At 37.9% G+C, this 26,553-nt stretch overlaps 2 protein-coding genes across 3 annotated transcripts in view; both read right to left on the reverse strand.

Moving 5' to 3' along the window:
- The window catches only part of svilc (supervillin c), a 34,449-nt gene extending 13,597 nt beyond the window's left edge, over positions 1 to 20,852 (reverse strand). The window contains exons 1-9 of the mRNA XM_059558045.1: positions 20,743 to 20,852; positions 14,186 to 14,693; positions 12,775 to 12,939; positions 7,518 to 7,694; positions 6,095 to 6,129; positions 4,167 to 4,228; positions 2,000 to 2,148; positions 1,586 to 1,814; positions 304 to 827 (exon numbers count right to left, since the gene is read on the reverse strand). Of these exons, the coding sequence (XP_059414028.1) occupies positions 304 to 827; positions 1,586 to 1,814; positions 2,000 to 2,148; positions 4,167 to 4,228; positions 6,095 to 6,129; positions 7,518 to 7,694; positions 12,775 to 12,939; positions 14,186 to 14,496 (1,652 nt within the window). The 5' untranslated portion in view covers positions 14,497 to 14,693; positions 20,743 to 20,852. The remainder of the gene's footprint in view (positions 1 to 303; positions 828 to 1,585; positions 1,815 to 1,999; positions 2,149 to 4,166; positions 4,229 to 6,094; positions 6,130 to 7,517; positions 7,695 to 12,774; positions 12,940 to 14,185; positions 14,694 to 20,742) is intronic.
- Positions 20,853 to 21,588: 736 nt separating this feature from the next.
- On the reverse strand, positions 21,589 to 25,667 carry LOC132149117 (cyclin-dependent kinase 6-like). 2 transcript variants are annotated; one of them, XM_059558076.1, is made up of 8 exons: positions 25,529 to 25,667; positions 24,740 to 25,005; positions 24,533 to 24,665; positions 23,571 to 23,723; positions 23,374 to 23,483; positions 22,772 to 22,822; positions 22,533 to 22,665; positions 21,589 to 22,431 (listed from the first exon to the last, which is right to left on the reverse strand). In XM_059558076.1, exons 2-8 carry the CDS (start codon positions 24,970 to 24,972, stop codon positions 22,339 to 22,341), a joined length of 906 nt encoding a protein of 301 aa, XP_059414059.1. In that variant the 5' UTR covers positions 24,973 to 25,005; positions 25,529 to 25,667; the 3' UTR covers positions 21,589 to 22,338. The 2 variants fall into 2 exon arrangements, with proteins under 2 accessions (XP_059414059.1, XP_059414051.1); XM_059558068.1 differs by having other exon boundaries at positions 23,571 to 23,738.
- Between the last annotated feature and the right edge of the window lie 886 nt (positions 25,668 to 26,553).

The following is a 26,553-nucleotide window of genomic DNA, read 5'->3' on the forward strand; positions in this document are numbered from 1 at the left end:
GCATCCCCTGTCTCCATATGCGTGGTCGGTTTCGATTTCCGTTACCTAAACTACAATCTTAAATTTGGCGCTTAGCTTAGCGTCTACGTCAGCATGCCCTCTGTTCGTTGATTGGACAGCTGGTTTGGAGCCAGAGGAAATCTGGGAGCTGGTTTGCTATCTCAGATTGAGTATAGAAGCGAACTGAAATTGAGTGGAAGTATGAAGTCTGACGTAGTCAGGCTACAAAACTAGTGCTATCAAACAATTAATCGCATACAAAATAATTTTTTTTTGCATAATGTATGTGTGTTTTCTGAGTACCTGTCACTGATGGCTGATTCTCTGCTCTGTTCAGTGATCTGGAGGTCTTCTGATAGAGATGGACATAACTCAGGCTTAGGGGCAGATCTCCGTGTTCTGCCAGAGTATGCAGAGGCTTCCTTCCTTGCCCTCTGCCTCCAGGGAGCGCTGGAGAGAGGAGCTGGAGATTGATCCACAGGTGTCATATGTCTCTCTTCTATCACTTCTCTCTCTCTCCCGATCTGCTCCAGGCCATGTCCATTCAGGTTATCCCTGTCTCTGCTTTCACTCCTCCACACCACTCCCTCAGAAGAGCTCTTTTTCAAGATGCCTTTAATCTGCACTGCCTTCTGGGAGTTGCTATCTGATGTAGGCTTCAAATTGGGTGATGAGGTGAATTCGGAGGAGGAACCCCACTCTTGTGAAGAGCTCAGCCCAGAGAGATGCACTTCACTGGGCTTCAGATTGATGGACTCAGCCTGCTGTCGGTCAGAGAGGTCAGGCGCCAGATGAAGACGAGGAAGCTCAACAGGCCCTTTCTGAAGCTAAGAGTGGAAGAAAGCTTGTCAATGTCTCTGAAAGTAGCAGAGCAGATACTCTAGAATTTATAGTCACAAAATAAACAATTCCCTGTATATACTGTATACAGTGGTGGCCAAATTAGAACCCTAGTATTGTCACCAGCTAAAAATAGTTTTAAGTCAGTTTTTTCTATCCTTTGCTGAAGTGTGTCAGGCGGAAATATCAGTTTATATTTCCAAACTTTCATTTTGCCATTGCAATATGTATTTCTACCACATTATTTATTTTTATTTTAAATTAGCAATTTATACTGAATGAAATGTCAACCCAGGATGTGGCATTTTGTTTAAAATGTTGCATTGTGATGAAAACTACCAAAATTCAAGTCTTAATAAAAAATTAATGCATGAAGCTCTTTCTTTTGACATTACATGTTTAGATATTTATACATGCATAATATTCTGGGGTCATAAGATTTTTGTGAAAATGATAAAAAATGTTGCAGTGACTGGCAACTTAAAAAAAACAAAAAAAAACAAAAAAAAAAACAGTGGGGCGAAAGAGTTGCTTTGCTGGTCCACAGGCTAAACATCAACCAGCCAGCATAAACCGAAATCTGGTCCTTTCATGAGGGTCACTAGATCTAAAGCTCTTGTAACACACTGATTTGCTCACCATACACTGACTAGAGTTACTCCGCAAGTGGCAAATGGAGAAGACTTCTAGTAATTACAGATATGCAGACCTACACAGTATGTTTATGCACCACAAATACATTTACCAAATTGACCTCATCCACAGTGATGGGCTGTGTGCGGTAACGTGCACCCTTCTGTCTGCGTCTCCCAGAGGCCTCTAGAGGGCTGCCGTCTCTTGCAGGACTCCCCACAGCACCCAATATGGGCTGAGACAGTTTGTTGAAGAGAGCCAGTTTCTCACTCATCGACAGTTTAGTGCCTGCATCATCCTCTGCATCAGGCTCAGCCTCACCTTCCTCACGCAACTGTGGACTGGAGGAAGAATAATAGACAGTTAATTAGCAGTTAATAAGCTCATCATCTTTTTCCCAAATATGCTGCTTGTTATTAACTCTCAGAATGACTTTTTTAGGTGAATGGCCTTTGTAACAGTGGCCCTCCTGATGTGAGTATAGCTAAAGATTGTGAGACAGATGTCCTGTCTCAGTCCTGCCTACCTCGCTGCCATCACTGTTTCCTCAAAGGTGATTGGCTGAGTGAGTGCTCGAGGATCGTTGTTACGGCGAACTCTGCGCTCATGGAAACTATTACTGGAGCGAGGTTTGAGGAACGAGGAAGCCTCAGGTGAAGCGGTCTTCTCCAACTCCTGACAGAGGAACAACATTAATCAAAAGTTGACGCCTGTTTCACACATACTCCGTCTGCAGTGCGTATGCGTTGCATATTTTTTGTACGCACCCATGTTAAAAGATCAGAGCGTTCACACTGCACGCGGTTGCGGTCCGTCAGTGCATTCCAGGAGTGGTGTGTCTGCAGCAGTGCAGCAATCGTTTACATACTGGGTCTATTTTTGCTGTGCTGCACATGCTGAATTAAAGTGATAGCGCATTGTTCGCGGTAAAAATGAACATGAATTGACACGGAAATGCAGTAATCTCACAATAGATGTATACTAATTAAAGCCTACTGTGTTTCACACGCAACACATGGGTTTTTGGCTAGGTTTAAAACAAGAACAAGAGCACCTTTAAATAAACGAGGCAACATAATATATGCACTTTTATGGAAGCAGAAAAACAAAGTTCATTTAGAAACGTGCAATTGCTTGTAATAAAGATTTAAATGCGAAAGGCACGAGAGTCGACTGTTTCTGTCAGTGGTGTTTTAATTTTAAATATTTGCGATATCCTAACAAGAACAGTAGGCTAATTGTTGTGTTTAAAATGTTTTGCCGCTTGCTTGAGCAGCTTATTATACAAACCTAGGAGTCAAATGCATGAATAATATGTTGTTTATATTTATTGAGTTTAAACTAAAATGATTATGAAAGATTGTTACTGTTCTGTGATAAAAAAGTCACAATGCTGAAATAGGGTTTTTTTTTTTTTTTTTTTTTTTTTTACATTATCTTAAATATAAAATAATGAACAAATGTTTTGTTTGTGTACTAAACAGCCGCGGACCAGTAGCGGACTGCAAACGCGTCCCATGTGAAAGCACAATGAGTCCGTGCTGCTTCTGCACCACACACATAATGTTAACGCGCACGGACTGCATTCGCACTGCAGATGGAGTATGTGTGAAACAGGCTTAATGTTCATGTTACTTAAATATAAATGTGAATGGTGACCAAGCGGCATCAAATTCAAAAAATGACCATAAAAGTTATTTCAGATTTCGTTCGTTATATTTATGTTGGCATTCACTCTTTAATATACTTCATTTTTTGTCCCTGGTCACAATTCACTTTCATTGAATGTAAAACATTTTTTTTTTTAATCTACTTATGTGTTCCCCAAATAATCACATTAACACGTGGATGAATAAATTACAGAATTATCGTAGGTGAACATTTAGGTGAACACTTCCTGTCATTTCTGTATCTGCAAAAATTCAATTGCAATGCAATTTTAAATGTCTCTGTTGAAGTGGGTCAATGGCAGAATAAATAAAATAGAGCCTGGGTTGGCACTGTGGGTAAGGAAGACACAGTAACCAATGAAACCCAGTGGGTCACACTGTAACCAAACACTCCAGGTGTCTTATTACCACCTACAGTCCAAAGACAGACATAGAGAGAGAACAGAGAAGAGAAAATATACTGGATCAGAAACAGAGAGAGAAAGAGAGAGAGAGAGAGAGAGAAAGTTGCACATAACACGATATTTAAATGAGTGCATTCAAAATTAATCATCTAATGTTTCCTAGTAGGTGTTTTTCACAACTCATATATTTGCTCTATTCTGAAAACTAAATAAATAACTAAATAAACTCTGGAAGATCTTTGAATATGAGTGTATGTTCTGAGTGTGTCATTTCTGAAAATATAAGACAATGATGCCTGACAAAACAGAATAATCATAAAAGTACCAAAAGGTGTATTTTATGGTAGTATAGTCTACAGTATATATAATTAGCTTCTATTGAGAACAGTAAATTGAGAAGTCCCCACATGGGTAAATATATACAAGGTGTGTGTGTGTGTGTGTGTGTGTGTGTGTGTGTGTGTGTGTGTGTCTGTGTGTGTGTGTGTGTGTGTGTGTGTGTGTGTGTGTGTGTGTGTGTGTGTGTGTGTGTGTGTGTATTCCATCCATGGCAATGACCTTTTTCTTTTCAGCATGCAGCAGATGCTAAAGAGATATGATGGGCTCTTGTTTCACCTACTTTAAACAGAGACATCTTGGCAGCTACACTCATCTTGGCTCTGTCATCTGTCTTTACATCCACTGCAAGAAAAACAGCAAGAACACATTACATGTGGAAAAGGATCACTGTGCTGATACACACATATTTATCTAATTGAGAACATATCATAACTACCGTCTTTCTAAGTTGATTGAGTGAACTATAATGAACTTAATATAACTCAATCATTTCAATTAAAAGACTAAAAAATACTATTCATATCGTTTTTGTAATTGAGGTTGTCCCTATAGAGAGGTTTTGTCAGATTCCACTCAGTTCTAAACTATAAACTATAGTTGCCTAAAATGCATACGCGCAAACACATGTGCATTTGATTCACCTTAGATCATAATGGCCAAATGTCTGTGTGAGATCACTAAATGACTAACAAACATATCATACCTACTCTCTCACGCACTCATAAACTCATTGCTCCATGTTTGGCCAAAATCACAGACGGCCTGGCAGATGTATTCTTCACCTGTGTGTACTTCTCTTAACTGGCAGATTTACGGCTGATCTCAACCACACACACACACACACACACACACACACACACACACACACACACACACACACACACACACACACTTCTTCTCTCTGTTTGTCTCTCAGGTCATGTTTGAGCTTTGTTCATTATGCTAACTGTGTTTTTAGATGATCAGATGATTGTGTGTGACTTATCACTGTCCTGAAAAGCATAACTTATATGTGTCACTTTTTAAGCTTGCTCTAATGCAGCCTCGTAAGATTTATCCTCTCTCCGGTAATAAAACAGAGGTCATTATAACTGTTTACGACAGTCTCCACTTACTCAAAATATTTGCATGTGTATAAGAGTGTGTTTATGTTTTGGTTTACTATGGTATCCTACACACTTCCACTACACACTGTCTCACTTTGATCCATCGTTTCATTCCATCATAAAACTAGCAGGACTTATAAAAATTTTATTTTTAAAATAGGTATTACATTGCACTTATACTATGTAGCGTAAGAGTTACAAAATGTATGAAAGGCCACTAAGACAACAGTTTAACAATCACTGACAACGACAACAAACTGCTATAAATGTAAGTACTACAGTACTATATACTGTAAACTACCAATCAAAGTTTTGGGTCAGTAAGATTTTTTTTTTCTTTAACAAATAAATTAATACTTTATTCAGCATTGAACTGATCGAAATGAAAATAATAACATTTACAATGTTACAACAGTGTTTTAAATAAATGTTCTTTTGAACTTTCTATTCATCAAAAGAATAACTGAATTCGACCTTGGATAAAAGTGTCTGCTAAACTAATAAATGTAAATGTAAATCAAAGTATCTTGAAAAATGTGACGGTTTCCACAAAAATATTAAGCAACATGGATATCAATCATAAATGTTTCTTGAGCAGCAAATTAGCATATTAAAATGATTTCTGATGGAAATGTGACACTGCAGACTGGAGCAATAATGCTGAAAATTCAGCTTTGCACACAGAAATAATGTACATTTTAATATATATATTAAAATAGAAAACATTTAAATTTTAAATTGTAATAATATTTCACAATTTTTAAAATTTTACTGTATTTTTGATCAAATATATGCAGTCTCGGTGAGCATAAGATCTTTAAAAAAGCACAAAAAAATTATACCAATAACAAACATTTGAAAAGTATACTAAAATTTCATCAACAATTAATTGCAAAAATATTTCATTATTATACCATCACCTTTGTTTTCACCTTATTTATCTTGTCAAAATTATGTCTATTAAAATTCAAGAGTTTTAGATTCATTTGCAAAAAAAAGTGCAATGAGCTTCTTACTGCAGGTTTTAACTTTGTAACCACATTAATTACTTATAACAGCTTATATCACCTAAATTAAAAATACAGCAATATTAAGCACTTACTTTGTGAGTTGTCTTGATTTTCATCGTCCATTCTTCTGTGAAATAAAGAAAACATGAGAGCTCTCAGAGTAACAGGAAGCAGCAGACAATCAAACTCACATTCAACCACTCATTCAAACCTTCTCATGCAAAGTAAAAGATACACAGAAAAAAGTGAGATGACTTCACGCCAGATCTGCTGTAACAAGCCTCTCCTGCATTACAGGCATTGTGACAGACACAGACACATCTGTGCAGGTTAGAAGCATGACATAATGCACTGTGAGCTCTCACACACACCCTGTTTGATGATCCTATCAAGCACCTCAAATACATGCTGAACTCATTTCCTGACTCAAAGGAAAGGACTGTGCTGACTTATGATCTCTGACATCTGTGAATATATTCCAAGTAGTTGAAAGGTACAATAGAACTAAAACGTCCTCGGATTTCGCTCTTAAATTATTAAAATAGCAACAAACACGCCCAGCCTTTTCTTAAACATTTGTTTGTTTTTATGCAGTGATACAAAAATATGTATGTATTATAAATATATGTGTGAGTGTGAATGTGAGTGTGTGTGGCAAATACTTTGGTTTAGGGACCAAGTCTCACTTATCTCATTAGCATGCATGTTACTGGCATTTTGGCTGATTATTATAAAGCACATATTGCTTATAAAGCACATATGCATGTCTTATTCTGCATGAACATATTCTTCATCCTTTAATCCTATACCCAAATATAAAAATGGCAATTGCACCTTTTTATCTTACAATTCAGACTTTTTTTTTTAATTTTAAGAACTCGCAACTCAGAATTCTGATTTTATATCTCCTAATTCTGACTCTTTTATCAGAATGCTGAGTTTACATCAACTGTTATTTTGTTCCCCCCACTGAATAAAAAGGGGTTTGCTATTCTTCATGACAGTTTAGACTTTGTCTTGCAAAACTCAGATCTAAACTCAAAATTGCAAGGAAGAAAAAAATGAATTGTAAGATAAAAATTCACAATAACCTTTTATTAATAGCATTCTTCTTTCTTTCTTTCTTTCTCTCTTTTTTATCCAGTGGCAGAAACACACTCCACTTCATGTACATAGACTACTATTCAAAAGTTGGGTTCGGTGCAATTTTTTAAATGTTTTTGAAATATGTTTCTTATGCTTACCAACTATAGAAAACTTGTGTAACATTAAAAATGTCTTTACTTTCACTTTAGATAAATTCAAAGCTTCCTTGATGAATAATAGTATTCATCAAAACCACAAACTTCTGAATGGTAATGTATAATGTATGTAAGCAATGTTCAGAGGCATTTGCATGTACAAATGGTTTTGTCACATCTTAAAAGGTTAATAATAAAGTTAGTGTGTCTAGGTAGTAAGCAGCTGAAGCACACTGAAGGCCTAAGTGGAGATCAGAGACAGTCGTCTCCGTACCCGCAGCTGTCCTTTATCTCACAGGCTGTTACGGGTTGAGTACGAAAGCGTTCACTATTTTTGCGGCTCCCTGCAGCATCCCCTGGCATGTATCGACGGGCACGCCGACGACTTCCTTCAGCAGCTGGTTGAGCTGCGTGGTCAAGCGTCAAGGCCACCACACCACCATCAGTGGCTCTAGTATTTGAGTAGATAGACCATAACAGATGAAGGAGAGGAAGAACATGGGGAAAAGAAACAGAGAAAGAAGCAATGAGTCAAAGGAAAAGATTAGAAAAGAGCTCTGCTACTCCTCACAGCACACTGAAGAATGTAGAGTGTTAGACAGAATCAATCACACTGCCCCAAAACTACAGGTGCACATTAGCATTGTGTTAGCACCACAAAATGTGCACAGAATACAGTTTATTACATAAAGAGATCAGAGATAGACTCCAGTAATAAATATAAACTAAAGTGAACCTCAAAATTTTATATTTTGCATACAAGGATAAATAGACTGGAGCTATTTTATATTTATATACTACCATTCAAATTGGAGGTCAGTAAGATTCTTTTATGTTTTTGAAAGAGATATTATGCTCAAGAATGCTGCATTCCCTGTCAAGGGAACTTCGAACTGCGTCCTCTAGGGGTCGCTTTGGGGAACACCTCGTCGTGACCCGTGTCTGAAGCATACTTTGAAAAACGCCAACGTGTTGGCCGGTGACAGCCTCTGACGTCACTACCGTCGCGACTATAAATACGCGCCCGTAGGACCCGTCACTTATCTTCTTCGTCTTCATTGACTGTTTTGTTTGAAGCGTACATCTGAGAAACGACCAAAATGGTAAAAGCGATCTATCATTGTTATCATGGCATCCACTAGTAAGGCGTTTAAACAGTGTGTGCATCCATGTCAGCGTTATTTGTTACCTGATGACACACACAGTCTTTGCATCTCTTGTTTGGACGAAGAGCACACACGCGATGTCCTTGAGGGGGCAATCTGCGTGCACTGCGAGCGTTTTTCTGTGAAAAAGCTCCGCTCTCGTTTGTCTCTCTTTTCGAGGAAAGAGGTACAGCCATCTGGTTCCCGCGGTTTAGGACCCGCCGTTGCCGAGGCACGGAGGAGAATCAGCTTGTGGGGATCACAGGTGGATCTCGCTGAGGAGTGTAGAGGGGGACTTTTCCTTTCACACTCTTCGGCGGCAGACAAGAGTGAACTTCAGGAGAAAGATGCGTTGTCATTAACCCATTCTGATACTGAAGTTAGTGCCCTGCTGGGTTCTACCCAGAAAGAGCAGGAGATATCTGAGAGTGGCGAAGAAGCTGAGGCTAAGCCTTCTCAATCCTCCTGCCCTGCGTATGGGGAGCTGTTAGAGGTTGTGGATCGCGCCACGGCAAAATTAGACTTGCCATGGAAGCGTGCCAGAAAAGTGACGCTGCGAGGTCGCCTCGATGAGCGTTATTTGTCTGACCATAGCCCTCCAGCCCAGGTGAGCCTTCCATTCTTGCCTGACTTACATGCAGAAGTCAAAAAGGAATGGAAGAGGCCATTTTCCTCTCGCATCCATCGGTTTTAGCATACGAGTTATGCTAATATCGAGGGCATGCTTGAAAACGGCTATGAGAGGATGCCCCCTGTAGAAGAGACGCTGGGTAGCTATCTCTCTGTGGGGGAAACATCCTCTCTTAAATCTCCCTCTTTGCCATCTAAGCCCCTCCAGGATACATCCCGCTTAAATGGTAAAGCATACGCAGCAGCAGGTCAGGCTGTGGCTTCGTTGCACAGGATGGCAGTACTTCAGGCTTACCAGGCTGACCTGCTGAAGGACCTGATACAGGCGAGGGCCTTTCAGCTGACCAGGTAGCCGAGCTGCGCCGCACCACAGACCTCTCTCTCCGTGCTACCAAGCAGGCCGCCTCCACCATGGGTAGGTCTATGGCGGCCATGGTGGTAATGGAGAGACATCTGTGGGTGAACCTGGCAGACATCGGGAGGGTAGAAAGGGGGTTTCTTCTCGATGCTCCGGTCTCGCCTTCTGAGCTCTTCGGTACCTCTGTCGAGATGGTGGTCGAAAAGTTTAGGGAGGCAAGGGCGCGCTCAGCTGCCTTTAAATCCTTCATTCCACAAAGGTCCAGGTCTGAGCCCGAACAACAAAGGGGTCCTGGCCCATCTCGATCTGAGGATCAAAGACGGGCACAGAAGGCTAGTGTCGCAGCTCTCCACCTGATCGAGGTTAGGTGGAAAATTTCTCACATAACAGTCTCCTATGCTGGACCTATGATGTTTTTGGTTGGTCCTATAAAAAAAAGTGAACGTGAAATTCAGCCAAGTATGGTGACCCATATTCAGAATTCGTGCTCTGCATTTAACCCATCCAAAGTGCACACACACAGAGCAGTGAACACACACACACACACACACTGTGAACACACACCCGGAGCAGTGGGCAGCCATTTATGCTGCGGCGCCCGGGGAGCAGTTGGGGGTTCGATGCCTTGCTCAAGGGCACCTCAGTCGTGGTATTGAAGGTGGAGAGAGAACTGTACATGCACTCCCCGCACCTACAATTCCTGCCGGCCCGAGACTCGAACTCACAACCTTTCAATTGAAAGTCCGACTCTGTAACCATTAGGCCACAACTTCCCCAATATTCCAGTGACCAGTTACATAGTCTGGATATTCCATATCCAGTAATATTCCCCTATATTCATAGTAACCACCTTACTGATGGTCCGGACCAAAAGGGGGCACCCCGTAAGCGGGACTCTGGTACAGGAGGGTAGGTGAGTATGTAACCCTTTCTTTATCTGCTTATGGGTGTTATATTGCTGGTGGTTATATACGACCCTGAGGGGCCGCCTGGCCGCTTGGCGCATCCGGCAGGATATCCGGCCAGGTCACCCTGAGGGGCCTCCTGGCCGCTTAGCGACGTCCACTGGGAAGGTGGAGTTGGTAGTTACGGAAGTCTTTCTGTATGAACTGCCTCAGGTGATGCTCCCCTCGCTTGAGGTTTGGAAAATTGGAGCTGGCCTCTCCCGTGCGATCCAGCGCCTCTGCAATGCTTAGGAACCTTTCAGTACACAAGCTAAGCCTGTGTACTTTCTCAAAACCACATGGTGGTCAGTGTGCACGTGAACACTTTGCGCACTGTCTGAAATCCACGTAAGTGGTAAGTGTGCACGCAAGACTCTGCGCACTTTCTGAAATCCTGTACGATAGGGGTTACGCGCTCCGCTTCGTTCCCTTTCTTAAGATGATTAGGCCTGGGTGTCTTGGGCTTCATTCAGCCAGTGTGTATTTGTTATACACCTCAAGCATCGCTTCCCTCAACATGAGGGGCTGTTGGGCAATTCTTGTGGTAGTTTAGCAGCGCTCCCCTTTTCCAAAAGAAAAAGGGTCGCCTATGAGCGTGCTACTCTGAGCTCGGAGTCCTCCTCTCATATGAGACTGAATTCTCGTTTTTTTCACCAGAGCGCTCCAGTACTACATACTGTTTTTGAGATGCACTGTGAGAGCAGACATCCTGTTGAGGCAGGGGCTGAGGCTCGGGGAATGTCGCCTTCGCACCAAGGGGATGAAGCATAGTTGGTCCTACGGAGAGGATATATAGTCGCGCCGGTAGTGACGTCAGAGGCTGTCGCCGGCCAACACGGTGGCATTTTTCAAAGTATGCTTCAGACACGGGTCACGACGAGGTGTTCCCCAAAGCGACCCCTAGAGGACACAGTGTCTCGTTCCCTCTCAGGAAACCATGGTTACATTCGTAACCTGAGATGATTTTTTAAACAAAATAATAGTTTTTTGTTTATGTAATATATGCGTGTGTACTGTGTATATTTATTAAGTATATATAGATACACTCATATACAGTATATATTTTGGAAATATTTACATGCATATACATTTATATATTTATATTCTTATATTTTATATAAATATATGTAATATATAAACATAAAATAAATACATACATTATAAATATACACAGCTCACACATATATATTATGTAAACAAACCACAAATATATATTTTGGATGCAATTATTTGACAGCACAAAAAAATATATAAAAACGGTGATATTGTGAAATACCATGACAATTTATAAATAACTTTTTTCTATTTGAATATATTTAAAAATAGTAATTTATTTTCCTGTGATGCCTCCAGTCTTCAGTGTCACATGATCCTTCAGAAATCATTGTAATATGCTGATTTGCCGCTCAAGAAAACGTATTACAGTTTTTTTCGATTGCTAAACGACAGTGGGCACAACTGGAGTCACATGTGCAAAACTCTAACTACAGTCTGCACAGCAGCAGTACATGTGGAACAAACTCTAGTTCGTTTTCATTGCTTGAACACAGTTTTCAAAACTCTACACACTTATCCCACGACTTTAACCACAACCTGCACAACACTGTGGATTTACAGCACTTTGTTCAAATGCTAACACACTGCTGTCAAAACTGTGAACCACACATTCAAAACAGAATAGATTTCAGCCTTGTGCCTTTCAAACACTGCTGATTGCAATTTCAGGATTAGCCCTGAAAATTATTTGTTCGAATTACAGTATGTACTTTTAGTTTCTACCTTTTTTTCTCATTACTGTAATTCTGTAAATTACTGCAGACTATTGACTAATTTTCATTTACCTTAAAGAATTATGTTCTAATGTAAATAAATCCTGAAAGAATGTCACTCTTTTCTTTGAAGAAAATATGACTTTGTATGAAGCCACTGAAACTGTTCAAACTGTAAAGATGAAAAGTTAGTATTTTCTGTATTGGTGTTTGATGATACAGGTGATGTGAACTGTTTAGCTCAGGTGACTGTTGGTAGTGCAGACTGTAGTTAGAGTTTTGCACATGTAGCTCCAGATTTGCTCACTGTCGAATAGCAATCGAAAAAAACTGTATTATTGTCAATGTTAAAAACGGTTGTGTTGCTTAATATATTTTTAGAAACTGATATATTTTTTCAAGATTTTAAAATGAATATAAATTACAAACAACAGCATTTATTTGAAATAGAAATAATATGTTTGACCAGTTATGTTTGACTAGCTTATACATTATATTAATATGGATTGTATATTAAAATATATACAGTGTTTATTGCACAATTTCAAACATATTTTAAAGTAGACACATTATGCAAATTACTAGAGTGATAGTTAACACTGGCCAAACAGCTGAAAATGTTTTGCCTGGGATAACACAAACAGAATGAAGCAGTAAATGAACACACACACTGAGGCGTCCCTACACTCTATCAGACGGAGCTGGGCTCGAGGTTTGCTGTAGAAGAGCGTTCTTCAGCTGGCCTACTGATACATGAGTGTGTAACTGAGGAGTGTCAGGGGTTGAGGGCCCATAGGAGTCTGGAGGGTTTTCCCCAGCCACTGTACCAGACGAGCCCAACAAACTTTCCCTGGAGAGAGGCAGAAGATTTCAGCTAGAGACAAGAACTGGAGGAAATAAAGTGTGCACGGAAGGGACAGCTGAGAGACAACAGGGACAGGGGTGGATATAGAGAATGATAAAAGTGTAGCTGGAAAAAATATATATTTAGGTCTAAACTTATGATTTATGTTTGTGTATTGCATATAACATTTCCATCCATTTGTATTAGACAGTTTTGACATAAAGAAACTAACTTCATGTGATGCGTATTTGCCAGTCATACATAAATTAAACAAATAAGAATTCTGTAGTAGTACTAGTAAACTGTATGTTTTAAATACACAATAACAAGGTTTAAATATTTCTCATCAACAAATCAACTTTGTTTCAATCTCACACATTTGAACTAACTGAATACTGATCGTTGCACAACTTGCCATATTTATAATTTTCAACTGAATGAATGTAATTGTTTCCACAATAAACAGATGCATGATTCTAAGCAAGTTTAATAAATAGCATTTAAAAATATTATTTAAATAAAATCAGACAGATATAAATTGTTAATAACAGAATATGCCATGCTTTTCTTAATTCAGATATTTGGCCTGTTTCATTTATGTACTACCATTAAATATGTACCACATTAAGTTAATTAGTTTATGTTAAAACAATGTAATTCAAAATCAAATTAGTTCGGTCTAAATATTATTTTTTAGTGCACAGGGAAATATAGCAAAACCTAGTGGGGATCAGAATATATTCAGAGGTAATCTTGTTTAAATCAGTCTCAATATTGGCAGAACATTTTCCATATCTCCCTCATTGCAATTAATGCCTTGCTTATGCCCACAGTAAAACCAGGGATGTGTTTTAGGAAAATAAATAATAAACATTTAAACTTGATATTTTAAATATAATTTAGAATTTTGGCAACACTTATATAGTGTATGTATGTATGTATGTATGTATATATATATATATATATATATATATATATATATATATAATAAAGACCAATCTAAATATAAAGCACATATTCTGCATGACTATACTCTACATCTCTAATCCTACCCAATACCTAAACTAAATACCTACCTTACTAACTATTAATAAGCAGCAAATTATGAGTTTAGGTATTGCACTTCTTATGTCTGTTTGCTTCTTTAAGAAGAATCGCTTTATGTATCCCCCAGTTGTAAGTCGCTTTGGATAAGAGTGTCTCCAAATGACTAAATGTAAATGTAAACGTACAAAGGCACAGGAAAGCTCACCTGTTTTTGTGTATGTTCTCTCCACGGCTGTTCACCTTACACCCATTGGAGATCTTTTCTGTAACAGGCCTCTCTTCCAGTGGTGTTTGTCCATTCCTCCCCATCCCTCCATTCATTCCTCCCGAAACAGACTTATCCGCATAGGTAGAGTCACGGACGCCGCGTCCTTCCCTCTCTCTTCTCGACCACTTAGATGGAAGCTCCTCTTCCTGGCTGCCGTAACGTTCGGCCAGCTCTCGGCGTCTCTCTGCTTTGTAGCGAGCTATCCGTTCAGCTCTGGACTCCTGGCCTACACTTTCCATTTTATCCATATCATGAACTCACTTTGGAAGTCTGAAGTACAACTCCTGGTGTGTGATTAAGATGATATCAACACCTCAAATTGGAAAAACAAGGGTGGAGTCTCAACTGAAGAAAGTTTGGTTGATCAGAAGCTCAAATTACAGCAGGTTCCTCTAATAATGCATTTGTGTACCATCCCGATTACTTCCCCGAGGACATGACACTGCTGCAAAACAATTCAACAGACACATTCATAAATCATACAGCGTTGTCGCATAACTATAAAAAGGGGAGCACGAAAGTAAGTTAATTTAACAATCATCTCCACCACAAATATAGGCATGTTTACTTTTTAAAGGCTATGAACTTACCTGTAAAACTAGCATTTCTCTTTTATTTATCTGTGTAAATGTGCTCCATAACCTGTTTTGCTGAGCTCCTGCATATGGGAAACTCCTCTTGCACTGACACTCTACACCACTGAAGTACATAGGTGCATTTAAGTATATTGCAGTCTCAGCAAGTTTACTGATATTGTCCTACTAACATGAAGTAAAAATAGTAATAACACTTACAATTCCCTCCAAAAATTATTCCTACATAAAAACAAATAGCTTCTTAGACCAGCTTAAATTTCAAGATATAAATTCCAAGAAGCATGCACCATTATAAAATGTTTAAGCTAGCCTAACATGTTTCAGGTATTTTAAAATACCCCCACTGACCTTTTAATAGTTCAAAAAATATTATTTTATCCTCACCAAAGTGGCATTAATTACAGTAAAGTACAGTAAAATCAGCAATATTATGTGATATCATTAAAATTTTCAATTACTGTTTTCTATTCCAATAGATTTTAACATGTAATTTATTCATAGGATGCAAAACTCAATTTTCAGCATTGTTACTCCAGTCTTCAGTGTCACATGATCCTCAAAAATCATTATAATATGCTGATTTGCTGCCCAAGAAACATTTAATATTTTTTCAGGATACATTTATGAATAGAAAGCTCAAAAGAATAGTAAATGTAAATGAAGTAAATGAAATCTTTAGCAAAATTCTAAATGTATTTTCTGTCAGTTTTGATAAATTGAACGCCTCCTTGCTGAACATTTTCATTTGTTTTTAAAAACAAATTAATTGCAAAAGTACACTGCTGTTATTTGCTAACTGCTTTTTGGATTTGGTTTATTTTATTTTGATTGATTGATTGATTGATTGATTGATTGATTGATTGATTGTAATGCTGCATTACTATCTATCAAACAAATGCTGATGGTCACTTGAACAGGTTTGAATGAAAACTATAGGCTGATTCAATTTAATTACTATTGTTGCTAATTTTTCACATCTCTTTAATCTCACAAATACACAAATAAAGGTTCTTCATTAGCATTGGTTCATGGAACCTTTCTGTTGTACAAAAAGTTCTTAATAGTGTAAAACAAATTATTATTTTATAGTTTTATAGTGAAAAAATCTTCTTTTAAGAACTGTTCACTGAAAGGTTCTTTGGGGGGGGGAAATGGTTCTTCTATGGCATTACTGTAGAGTGTGTTTTATTTTTAAGAGTGTGTTGTGACAGTCATTTCTGAGCAATAATATGAGGAACCTGAAGAACAAGTGGAGCTAATGCATCTGGTCTGAAAAGAGACTGTAAGCCATCATCTTAAGCCATCAGTTAGTCACACTCAGCTGTAATACATGAAATTACCCAAACATGCCTTCCTAAATTATCATTCATGTGTCCACAGATGTGGTTACCTAGTCACCAAACTCCCATAACAACGTAAACACAGATTTACTCATACAGAAATAATGACATCATCATGTTATCACCCATATAACGTACTGTAGACCTGGCATGTGGTGGATGGTCGACCCATGGGAGCCCTAAAGAAGAGCTGCTGTAGGGAATGTACCATTTTGTGTGTGTGTGTGTGTGTGTGTGGAAGGCCAGACTAAAGTTGGTGATGAGACTGAACTATAATTACCCATTACTCATGTTTTAAATAAGCCCTTTGGAAGTGTTAAGAATAGATTTGAAATGGGAATATCTAGCAATGACTGGTTTCAATGTTGAAGTTTAGTCCATCAGAGAATAGCTATTAGTGAGTGTGTATGTATGTGTGTGTGTGTGTGTGTGTGTGTGTGTGTGTGTGTGTGTGTGTGTGTGTTTGTGTGTGTGTGTGTAGGGGTCCTCTGCTCCTAAATAAGCAAACTGTAAGCATCAGCATTCTGCCAGATCCTCTCACAAATGAAACACAATAGGCCCAGTATAACAACAGCGCAGAGATCCAGCAGTACTACAGCAGAGAATGAGCTACTTCACTCAGCGAGCCTTATATGGTGTTTCAGGAACCCAGAGTTTGAGCTCTCAATTCAACTCGTAACATGAGGAATCACAACTATTATGACCTTCTGATATAATAGTGCTCTTCCTCCGAGAGGACACCATTTTCAACTAAAACTGGAAAACCTTTTATGTGTCTTGCCCAACAAGAGCTTAAAAGTTTAAACTTTTGAAAACGGGTTTCAAACTGCAAGTTCTTGAAAACAATACCATTATCATCTCCATGTAAACTATGAAAACGTGAATTTGTGAAAATGGTGATGTCTTAGCCATGCATATTACATGTGAAGTCTATAGAAATGAGTTTGGAGCAGGTGTGTATTGTTTCTTTACAAAGTGACATTACCACTTGTTATGGTCTGGCATGGATGATATAGCATTTTTTGTTTTTGTGGAACTGAACAATACAGAGCCCCGCACATGGCATGCAGTAAGAAAATAGTAGGCTTAATCATGTGCACGATTTACTATTTCATTCCTTCGGTTTACAATTTATAAATCGAGAGAACGAATTTTATTTTAAACGATTTATTTATTTTTCTTGCATGTAGTGCAGGGCTCCGTAGAACAAGGATCATTTTGATAATGTAGTTGTCTGTACACAAAACTTTTCAAAAGCGCAAAGGAAAAAAACCTTTCCATTTTTAGTTATTTATAGATTTTATAAATGTAGCTTAAATATTTTCATCTGTTGATAGTGGAAATCATAGGTTGATGCATTTAAAAGGACAGTTCATTCAAATATAAAATGTCTGTCATAATTTATTCACCCTCATGTCATTCCCAACCTGTATGAATCTCTTTCTTCTTGCAAATAAATATTACAGAAGTCAATGGCTACTAGCAACTTTATGGTTTCCAACATTCTTCAAAATATCTTCTTTTGTACTCAACAGAGGAAAGAAACTCGAATTACACGATGGTGAGAAAATGATAACAGAATTTTCATTTTTGGGTCGACCTTCACTTTAACTCAATGTCATCACAGTTAAATAGTAGGAGTTTGTTATACGAGCTGTACAGGTATAAAGGTTTTAAACCTAAAGATTTGTTTCGTTTACATACAGCTCATATCAGAAGAGCCTGTTCAGTACTGCATTAAAAAGACTTTTATCCAAATCAACTTGCATTGCATTCAAATTATACATTTACATATTATCAGTTCTTGCTTTCCCTGGAAATAAAACCCACAAACCCATTGTGCCATACTCCACTGTTCAAGCTACAGAAAAGACTATTGATTTTTATTTAAGTTATAATAAATAAACACTGATAAATGCTGTTGTCAAATCTAATCTAATAATAGCTCAAACCTCTTAAGGCATTACCAGACAGGATCTTCAGCAGCATTGCCATGTTCTTTCTAGAGGGAGCATGTCTTGTCTGAGAGTGACTTGCCTGAGAGTTTTAACAAGCTTAGCCATGTTATGACCCCTGATAAGAGTCTCAGATCAGGAGAGCAAAGAGTGTTTTAACCATCTATTTGTGTTAAAAAGATCTGCTACGTGCATTTAACAACATCTTTGTTTTCATCGAATTAACTTCTGACTTTGATATTGCTTAAAACACTTGACATTTTATTTATTTGTCCTTACTTTTATATTATGTGAGCCTTTTAAAGACACGGTTTGTAAGCAATGATGTCCCTGCACTGCATCCAGCAGTGAGCAAACAAATTAAGCTGTTACGCTAGAGCCAGAGAGACAGAGCGAGTCACGTGAGAGGGAGTTTGAGGATATGGGTAGGAAAGGCACTGTAGTGGCTGGTTGTCGTTTGGGATCAGTTAGACTCATCAGTTCTTAATCCAGTAACTCTATCTGGCATGGACATGTGCTGAGCACAGACATATGCAAACAAACACACACACATAGACAGCAGCATTCACGATTCACCAGTCACGACTGAGGTATTCTCAGCACACGCTACTTATCTTGCTTAATAGTCGCTGGATTAATTGTACTACAGCTAGCTTATGGAAGGTGTGTTTTCTGACTTTCTGGCTGATGATAATAATAAGAGTCCACAGCTTGTATTTCAAGTATTTCAAGATGCATTTGAGACAATTAGGCATCAATTAATTGCCAAAGGGCTTGTTCATATTCAAACAGCAGGTGAGAATCGGTATGATAAACATCTTAAAATCGGCTTTAAATTATTGTTTTATTTCTGCTTTTTGTCACAATACTAATGAACCAGGCTACAAAAATAAATATTTCTAAATATCCATGATAACAACAATTATATTTATTATTTATTTTTATCACAAATCTCTCTCGGTTATCATCCGGGACTCAACCAGAGTCCTATAATATTAATTAATATTATAAATAATAATTATTATTATTGTTATTAACAATTTTACAATATTGTTTAATAGTAATATTTACTAAAATAATATGTTGTCATTTGTTTTTAGCTGTTAAGACTAAAATATTACATTTATCTGATAATTAATGGCTGTTATGTTAGACAATTCACTATATTAGAGTAATTTCAGACAAGCAAGAGTGTGTTATGTCCACAGCATGCATATTACTAGAATATTAGCCATCCATTAGTACTAATAAAGCACATATTAATGCCTTATGATGACCTTATTCTATATCTCTTATCCTACCCAATACCTAAACTTAACAACTACCTACTAACTATTAATAAGCAGCAAATTAGGAATTAGATAATAGTGAAAAAGTGTTCCCTATTCTAAATTCTTGCCAAAACGGCAGTATATTTGTGTGAGGAGTAGGATTAGGGGATGGAAAATACAGTTTGTACAGTATAAAAATCATTATGTCTATGTTGTGTCTCTGTGTGTGTGCGTGCATATCTGTTAAATCAATCGTTTTCAAATGGTTGAAGAATGCAAAATATTGGCATAACTACTCTCAAGACACTATGACATGTCATTCTGATCTGTTACATCACAAGGATTCAGAGTAGAGCAAGTTCATGGACTTACAGCTACAACCATGATGGGATTCCAGCATTTCTAGCCCCCATCCTGCGCTATGACCTGGTAATGCAATGTCACGGTTATATTTAACACCATTATGACAGACATAGTAATAGTCTTAAGACAAGTGGTAAACAGTACAACACAAAGATGTTTAAGATGCTAACCAGGAACAGAACGAACATAACAAATGCCAGTGGGTGACAGAAATGACATAGCTTTTGACCTTGGTTATACTCACACAACACACAGGTCACACAAGCTAGGCAAGTCATAACCCTGACACACACACACACACACACACACAAACAATAAAGACATGAATAACTAAATCATAAAAAAATATGCAACTGATCAAGGTGTATTGTAAAGCGTTGCGGCATTATGCATAGACTACAGTACAGTATGTGCACAGTTTATAAAACTTCAAGTATGTGTTACATTAATTACTAGAAGCAGTCATCATACTGCTAATCAATTTTTTATGAAAATGCAGACGACCACAATATGAAAATAATGCTCAGCATAGACAAATGATTCATGTCATTTGAATTTGCAGTAGCGTAGGCTACATTTATAGATAGAAATTTGAAGTGAGTTCGTGGGTTTGAGAGGTGTATAGGTGCGTTTGATGCGCTGAAAATAGGTTCAAGCAACTAGATATCTAGTGAGCAGGACAGTAAAGCAGATATAACATTTCACTCATTTTATACAGTAAAGATCCACAACACAATAAAAGCACATTGTCTGGTCTGCAAGCAAAATCCAGCGCTAGAGTGTATTAGCATACACGAGAAAGACACTACTGAACTGTTAATAATACACGGACTGTCAAAGCAACTTTATGAAATGAACTCAAAAGCTGGTCGTTTTGTCGTTAAGTTTCAAAACTATAGAAAAGTCTGTCTGTTGTTATTCTTAAAACTCGTGATAAATGTAACGGCAGAAATGAATGAGTGTACTTACTCGGTCTGTGTGGATCAGCTGTGCGCTCGGATCAGCTCTGACAGCTTCACACACACACACACACACACACCGCCCCAATGGCCAATGAGAACGAGTGAAAGGCCCTTTTAGGGTGTGTGTGTGTGTGTGTGTGTGTGTGTGAGAGAGAGAGAGAGAGAGAGAGAGAGAGAAAAGAGAACAAGAGAGAGAGATGGAGAGAGAGATGGAGAGAGAGAGAGAGAGATGGAGAGAGAGAGAGAGAGAGAGAGAGAGAGAGAGAGAGAGAGAGAGAGAGAGAGAGAGAGAGAGAGAGAGAGAGAGATAAAAATACCCCCATGACTAGGTCAACATTCCATTCTAAGGGGCCACAGCTCAGTTTATCAACCAGTTACTTTTGGTCTTTTTTTTTTTTTAAAGGAAGTTTCCTTTTTTAAAGAAACAAACTAACAGAAATTCAGGCGACACGACAGTAAATGCAAAACCACTGGTAGGCTACTGCTGGGATAAACAAGTGCCAGCTAACCATTAACAATTAGACTTTTCATTTTAAAATAAATGGAAAATTCTGTGAAAATAGTAATTGAACTCGCTGACTCCTTTGTATTAGATTTCTCGGGAATGGCAGATGTCGTTCTATGAGACTGAATCAATTTATGGTCATGTGCTATTGTATAACATTGTATAAAAAAATCATATGCAATAATACCATGGCATGACTGCCTCCCAGTGGCCAACTTCCATAACTGTGGTCAGCAAGACACTTTGTGGTCGTCTTAGCTCTTTACCTACAGCATTAGATTAATCAAATGGAAATTGTTACGCGGATCAAGAAAAAAGGAGGCAAACAATATTGAAATTGCAATTTTATTACTGAAGTGTCAGTATAAAAAAATGGTCAAATATGCATTCAGTTACACATTTAATTTAATTGTATTCATTAAATAGGGCATAATGTCATAACTACACTTAATCTCAGCCCATTTAATTACAAACAGGCACTGTTGGCTCTGGTTTGTGTTTACTGAAAATTCATCAGGAACAGAAAACATTAAAACTTCAAACAATTTGGTCAGAACTTAAAACACTGCATGTGATTAAAAATAAGCAAACAGTTCCAATTGATGCCCAAACAAACACAAAACAAGGCACAAAAACATCACTTTAAGTCAACTTTCAAAAACAACACTAAGGTAGCACGCTGAAACTAACCGGAAACATTAAACTTACCTGTTAGACAACCAATTGTGCTGCAACATACACAAAATGTCATTATTAGAGAGTTGTCACACGTGAAAAAGACAAATTCTCATTCCTCCTCACCACTGTAATTACATAAATAAGGTGATGGTATATTAAGGAGCAAGAGCTCCAAAACCAGCTGGACTTTTTGAGGGCATTTGTTTCTTTTTAGCAGTACCAGTAAAATTGTACATTTCCACCAAAAAAATTTGCACCTCATTTTCATTAGACAAAATCTTGATCTACAGGTCAAGGTGCTGCACTTTACTCCATTATAAAAAATAAAAAACTAAATTTAACAGGATAATTCTGGGTGCACCCCTGATTGGGTGGGAGGAGCCTGTCTGATCATCTGACTCCACCCTCTTCACTCATCTGTCATTCATCTTCACGGTTGCAGTCTGCCAGGAAAGGATGTGCCAAAGCTCTGCAGGCAGAGATACGATGAGCTGGATTGAAAGTCAGAAATTGCTGTGTGGAAAAAGAAGTTTCAAAGGAGAAAAGTTATATATACGTGTACTTTGTGTACCAGTCACTAAAATCTCTCTCGTATAGAAATAAATACCACTTACAGACAGCAGGTCATTCTCCTCATGGGCGAGACTCGGTAATAGTTGTTTTGTAGGCTTTTTCTCAGCCCATGTAGGGCTGTAGCAGACAGGGCTTTCTATGGGCCAGTCCTCCTCACCCGGCAATCCAATGACCCTGAGAGAGAGCAAACATGCAAGACCACAAAGGAGCACAGAAAGGTGTAGTTGTCGGTTGAAATAATATTAACTGGGATTCGGAAATGCTAAGTATTTTGACTCACTCAAAGATCTTCTGCAGCTGCTGGATCTCTGTGAATCCACGAAACAAAGGCCTGCAGAAAAGGTGAGAGAGAAAGATAAGATATCACAGACTTAGCAAAGTTGTTTGTAAGAAGTCTCTTATGCTCAGCAAGGCCGCATTTATTTGATCAAAACACGGTAAAAGCAGCAATGTTGTGAGATGTTAATTAAAATATTTTCAAATCCAATTATTCCTGTGGTGATGAAGCTGAATTTTCAGCAGCCATTAATCTAGGCTGTAGTGTCACATGATCCTTCAGAAATCATTCTAATATGCTGATTAGCATATTATTATTATTATTATTGATATTATTATTAATGTTGAAAACAGATGTGCTGTTTAATTTTTTTGTAGAAACTTCCTACATTTTTCTGGATTCTTCAAAGAATATAAGTGTAAACTAAAATATTTTATTTGATATAGAAATATATTGTAACAGTATATAAATGTTATTACTGTCATTTATTAAAAAAAAAAAAAACACCTCCCTTCAAACCCAAATTTTGGAACGATAGTGTATTTCAAGTTGTGACTTGATATCCATTGAATAAAACGTCTCTCTGAGCTCTGTTTTGCTCTCACCTTAACAGAAAGAGCTCTGCAAAGATGCACCCAGCACTCCAGATATCCACTGAAGACATGTAACTGGACTGCAGCAGGACCTCTGGAGCCCTGTACCACAGAGTCACCACCTACACACAAACAAATACAAATACATCACATGCAGGAGCTCACTACCACCTCACTTATTTCTGTGAACGTCAATCTGAGCTCCATACACATGGGGTGAGGGCGATATGGTATGTGTATATTCTGGCTAAACCGAAGTCTGCAATCTTGACCTCCCCTCGACTGCTCACGAGCACATTGTCTGGCTTCAGGTCCCGATGAATGACGGTGTTAGTGTGGAGGAAGTCAAGTCCGCTGAGCAGCTGACGCATCACATCCTTTACAAAGAGAAAGAAAAAAACACATGAATCTATGCTCTAGTCTTTAATTTATCCCATACCATTCTGCTTCATTGGGGAATGTTGTCCCTAAAGGTGTATATATTCAATCTTTATCTTCTTTAATGGGCTATCATGGTGGCAGTCTACAATGACTTTTTTGTAGCAAAGACTATAAAATGTGATCCTGGACCACAAAACCATAAAACAAAAATCACCATTCCTATTAAGGGTCTTTTTTTATTATTATTATTATTGTGATTTATGGATCATCTGAAAGATGACCAAATTGATCATCAATAAATTGATTTCCATTGATGTATGGTTTGTTAGGATCAGACAATATTTGGCTGAGATACAACTATTTGAAAATCTGGAGTCCGAGGGGGCAAAAAATGAATAAATAATAATAATAATAAAAAAGAGAAAATGGCCTTTAAAGTTGCCAAAATGAAGTTCTTAGCAATGCATATTGCTAATCAAAAATGAAGTTTTGATATATTTACAGTAGGAAATTTACACAATATGTTCATGGAACATACTTACTATCCCAATGATTTTTGGCATAAAAGAAAAATTAACAATTTTGACCCACACAATGTTTTTCTGGCTATTGCTTAACATATTCCTGTGCTATGCATGACTGGTTTGTGGCCCATGGTCTCATATGTCTATGCAGAAATTGATTTTCAAAAAGACTATAGTAAAATTGTAAAAATAGCCCTGGTTTTCCCCTATTACTAATTTATATGAAAGATTAAGTCGCTGCAAAATGAGATGAGCCATGTTAAAACCTTAATTTTGTCCCTGGCCAGGCCTTTTTCTGATGCTTTGCTGAGAAACGTGGTCAGATCCTGATCGATGTACTCAAACACCAGCGTCAGGTCAAACTTCTCGTTTTGCCATCCAGCTGATACATTCAGCAACCTGACGAGAAATGTGAAAATGCATTATGCTTTTCAAAGCGTATGTGGCATTTTTGACCGTTTCCATATACTGACCTGACTATGTTAGGGTGGTTGAAGTGCTCTAGTTTTCGCAGAAGAGCCACTTCTCGAATCACGAACTGAGGGATGCCAGACTCCGGCTCCTCGGGGATGTGGAGTCTCTTCACCGCTATGAAGCGCTGCAGGCCGCGCCTCTCTCGGGCTTTGTACACTTTTCCGTAGGCGCCCTGGCCGATTTCTGCCAACATTTCATAATCTGAGCTCTCCCAACAACAGCTGTCATCCATGTTTGGATCAGATCAGTCTGTCAGAGCGTGTTACTGCAAGAGACCAAAGTCACTGAGTGCTGTATAGAAAGATTTAGAAAACCGGACAAAGCTTTTTAAAACGCTTTCAACTCTACCTTAAACTGTATGTCTTAAAAAATGAATAAACGTCATAATTACATTAATGCAATAAGTATTTTTGAAAGCATTTTGATTTAAAAATTGAGGAAGTATCCCGTCGACATAAGATTTGTTCGTAAACTTAAAAAAAAAAAAAAGTTTGCACATGGTCTTACTGAGATTAAAATTGGTTTGAAAATTCAAATGAACCTGACTTGATTAAGTAATTGGAACCTGTATATATTTGACTTCCACTTAGCTTCAGAGCCAAATTCAGAAGCCATCACCGGTGACACGAGATTGATCCAAAACACAAATATTCATCTCGCATTAAAATGGTGTTTCTTGACTATTTATCTGAATTAATACCGCGGTAAGCGTGCACGTTGTGACACTTGTTCATATGGGTATACGCTCTTTCGAAGATATAAAACTATAATTCAGTAAATTAACTTACCTTTTCTGTCAGTGTCATCTAAAACCTTGAACAAGAAAATGATTGCCTACTAATATGGATCAATGACACGGATCAATAAGCGTTGTTTGCCATGATTTTATTAAAATCTCGCATGTAGGCCAGGGGTGTGAGATTTGCATCTGCAAAACCAACCAATGAGCAGCCCAGGATTGTTTTCTGGATATCCCCCCTCATGTGATGTCAACTATTTAAGAAAACGTATTCCCAGGTGAAACGACTTTGTACATCTATGCACTGTGAATGCAAGCAAAAATAAGTCAAATACTGTATGAAATAATAATAATAATAATAATAATAATAATAATAAAACACGTAATGATCTGACCTGGTTAAGGATCATTATTATTTTATTTTTTTCAGCAGGGTAGGTAAGAAAAGAGACATTTATTAAATATAGTGTCTGCCATTTTGAGACCACACTGCCCCCTTGATACATAGCACACAGTGATTTGTTGTTGAAACGAACATATTTATTCAGTATGCACAAACATCCATTGTATATTAATAAGCACATTTATAGGCATGTTTATACCAGTCTGAAATATCACTGCAACTTAAAAAAGCAGAAATACACGCAGATAACTGCAGAAATATTTAATTTGAGAAAGATGCATGTAAACCCTTTATACAGACCTGCAGGCCTATATCCACAGTAATTAATCAATTCTAAGTGCCACTAAGATTTCAGCTGATAGTTACAAAACCCCCAAAATACACAGTGTCTTCTGTGTATGTCTTCTGCTTTTCACACAATAAACCTTTCAAAAAGAAGGTTAATGGGTTAAAGGAAGGATTCGGTACAAATACAGTGGTGCCTAATTGTTAGGCAGTGCAGTGGTTATTAATCACACATATCCTACATTCGTTCTTCTCCAGAGCCATATCTGATATCTCTGGGAATGATTATGAACATTATGTGTTACTGATACTTATTCTTTGTTCTTGCCATTCTTTACTCTCTTGGCGAGACCAGTGGCATCCAGTGAAGGTGAAGGATAACAGGA

This window comes from Carassius carassius, chromosome 1 (assembly GCF_963082965.1).
Source record: "Carassius carassius chromosome 1, fCarCar2.1, whole genome shotgun sequence".
NCBI classification, from domain to species: Eukaryota; Metazoa; Chordata; class Actinopteri; order Cypriniformes; family Cyprinidae; genus Carassius; species Carassius carassius.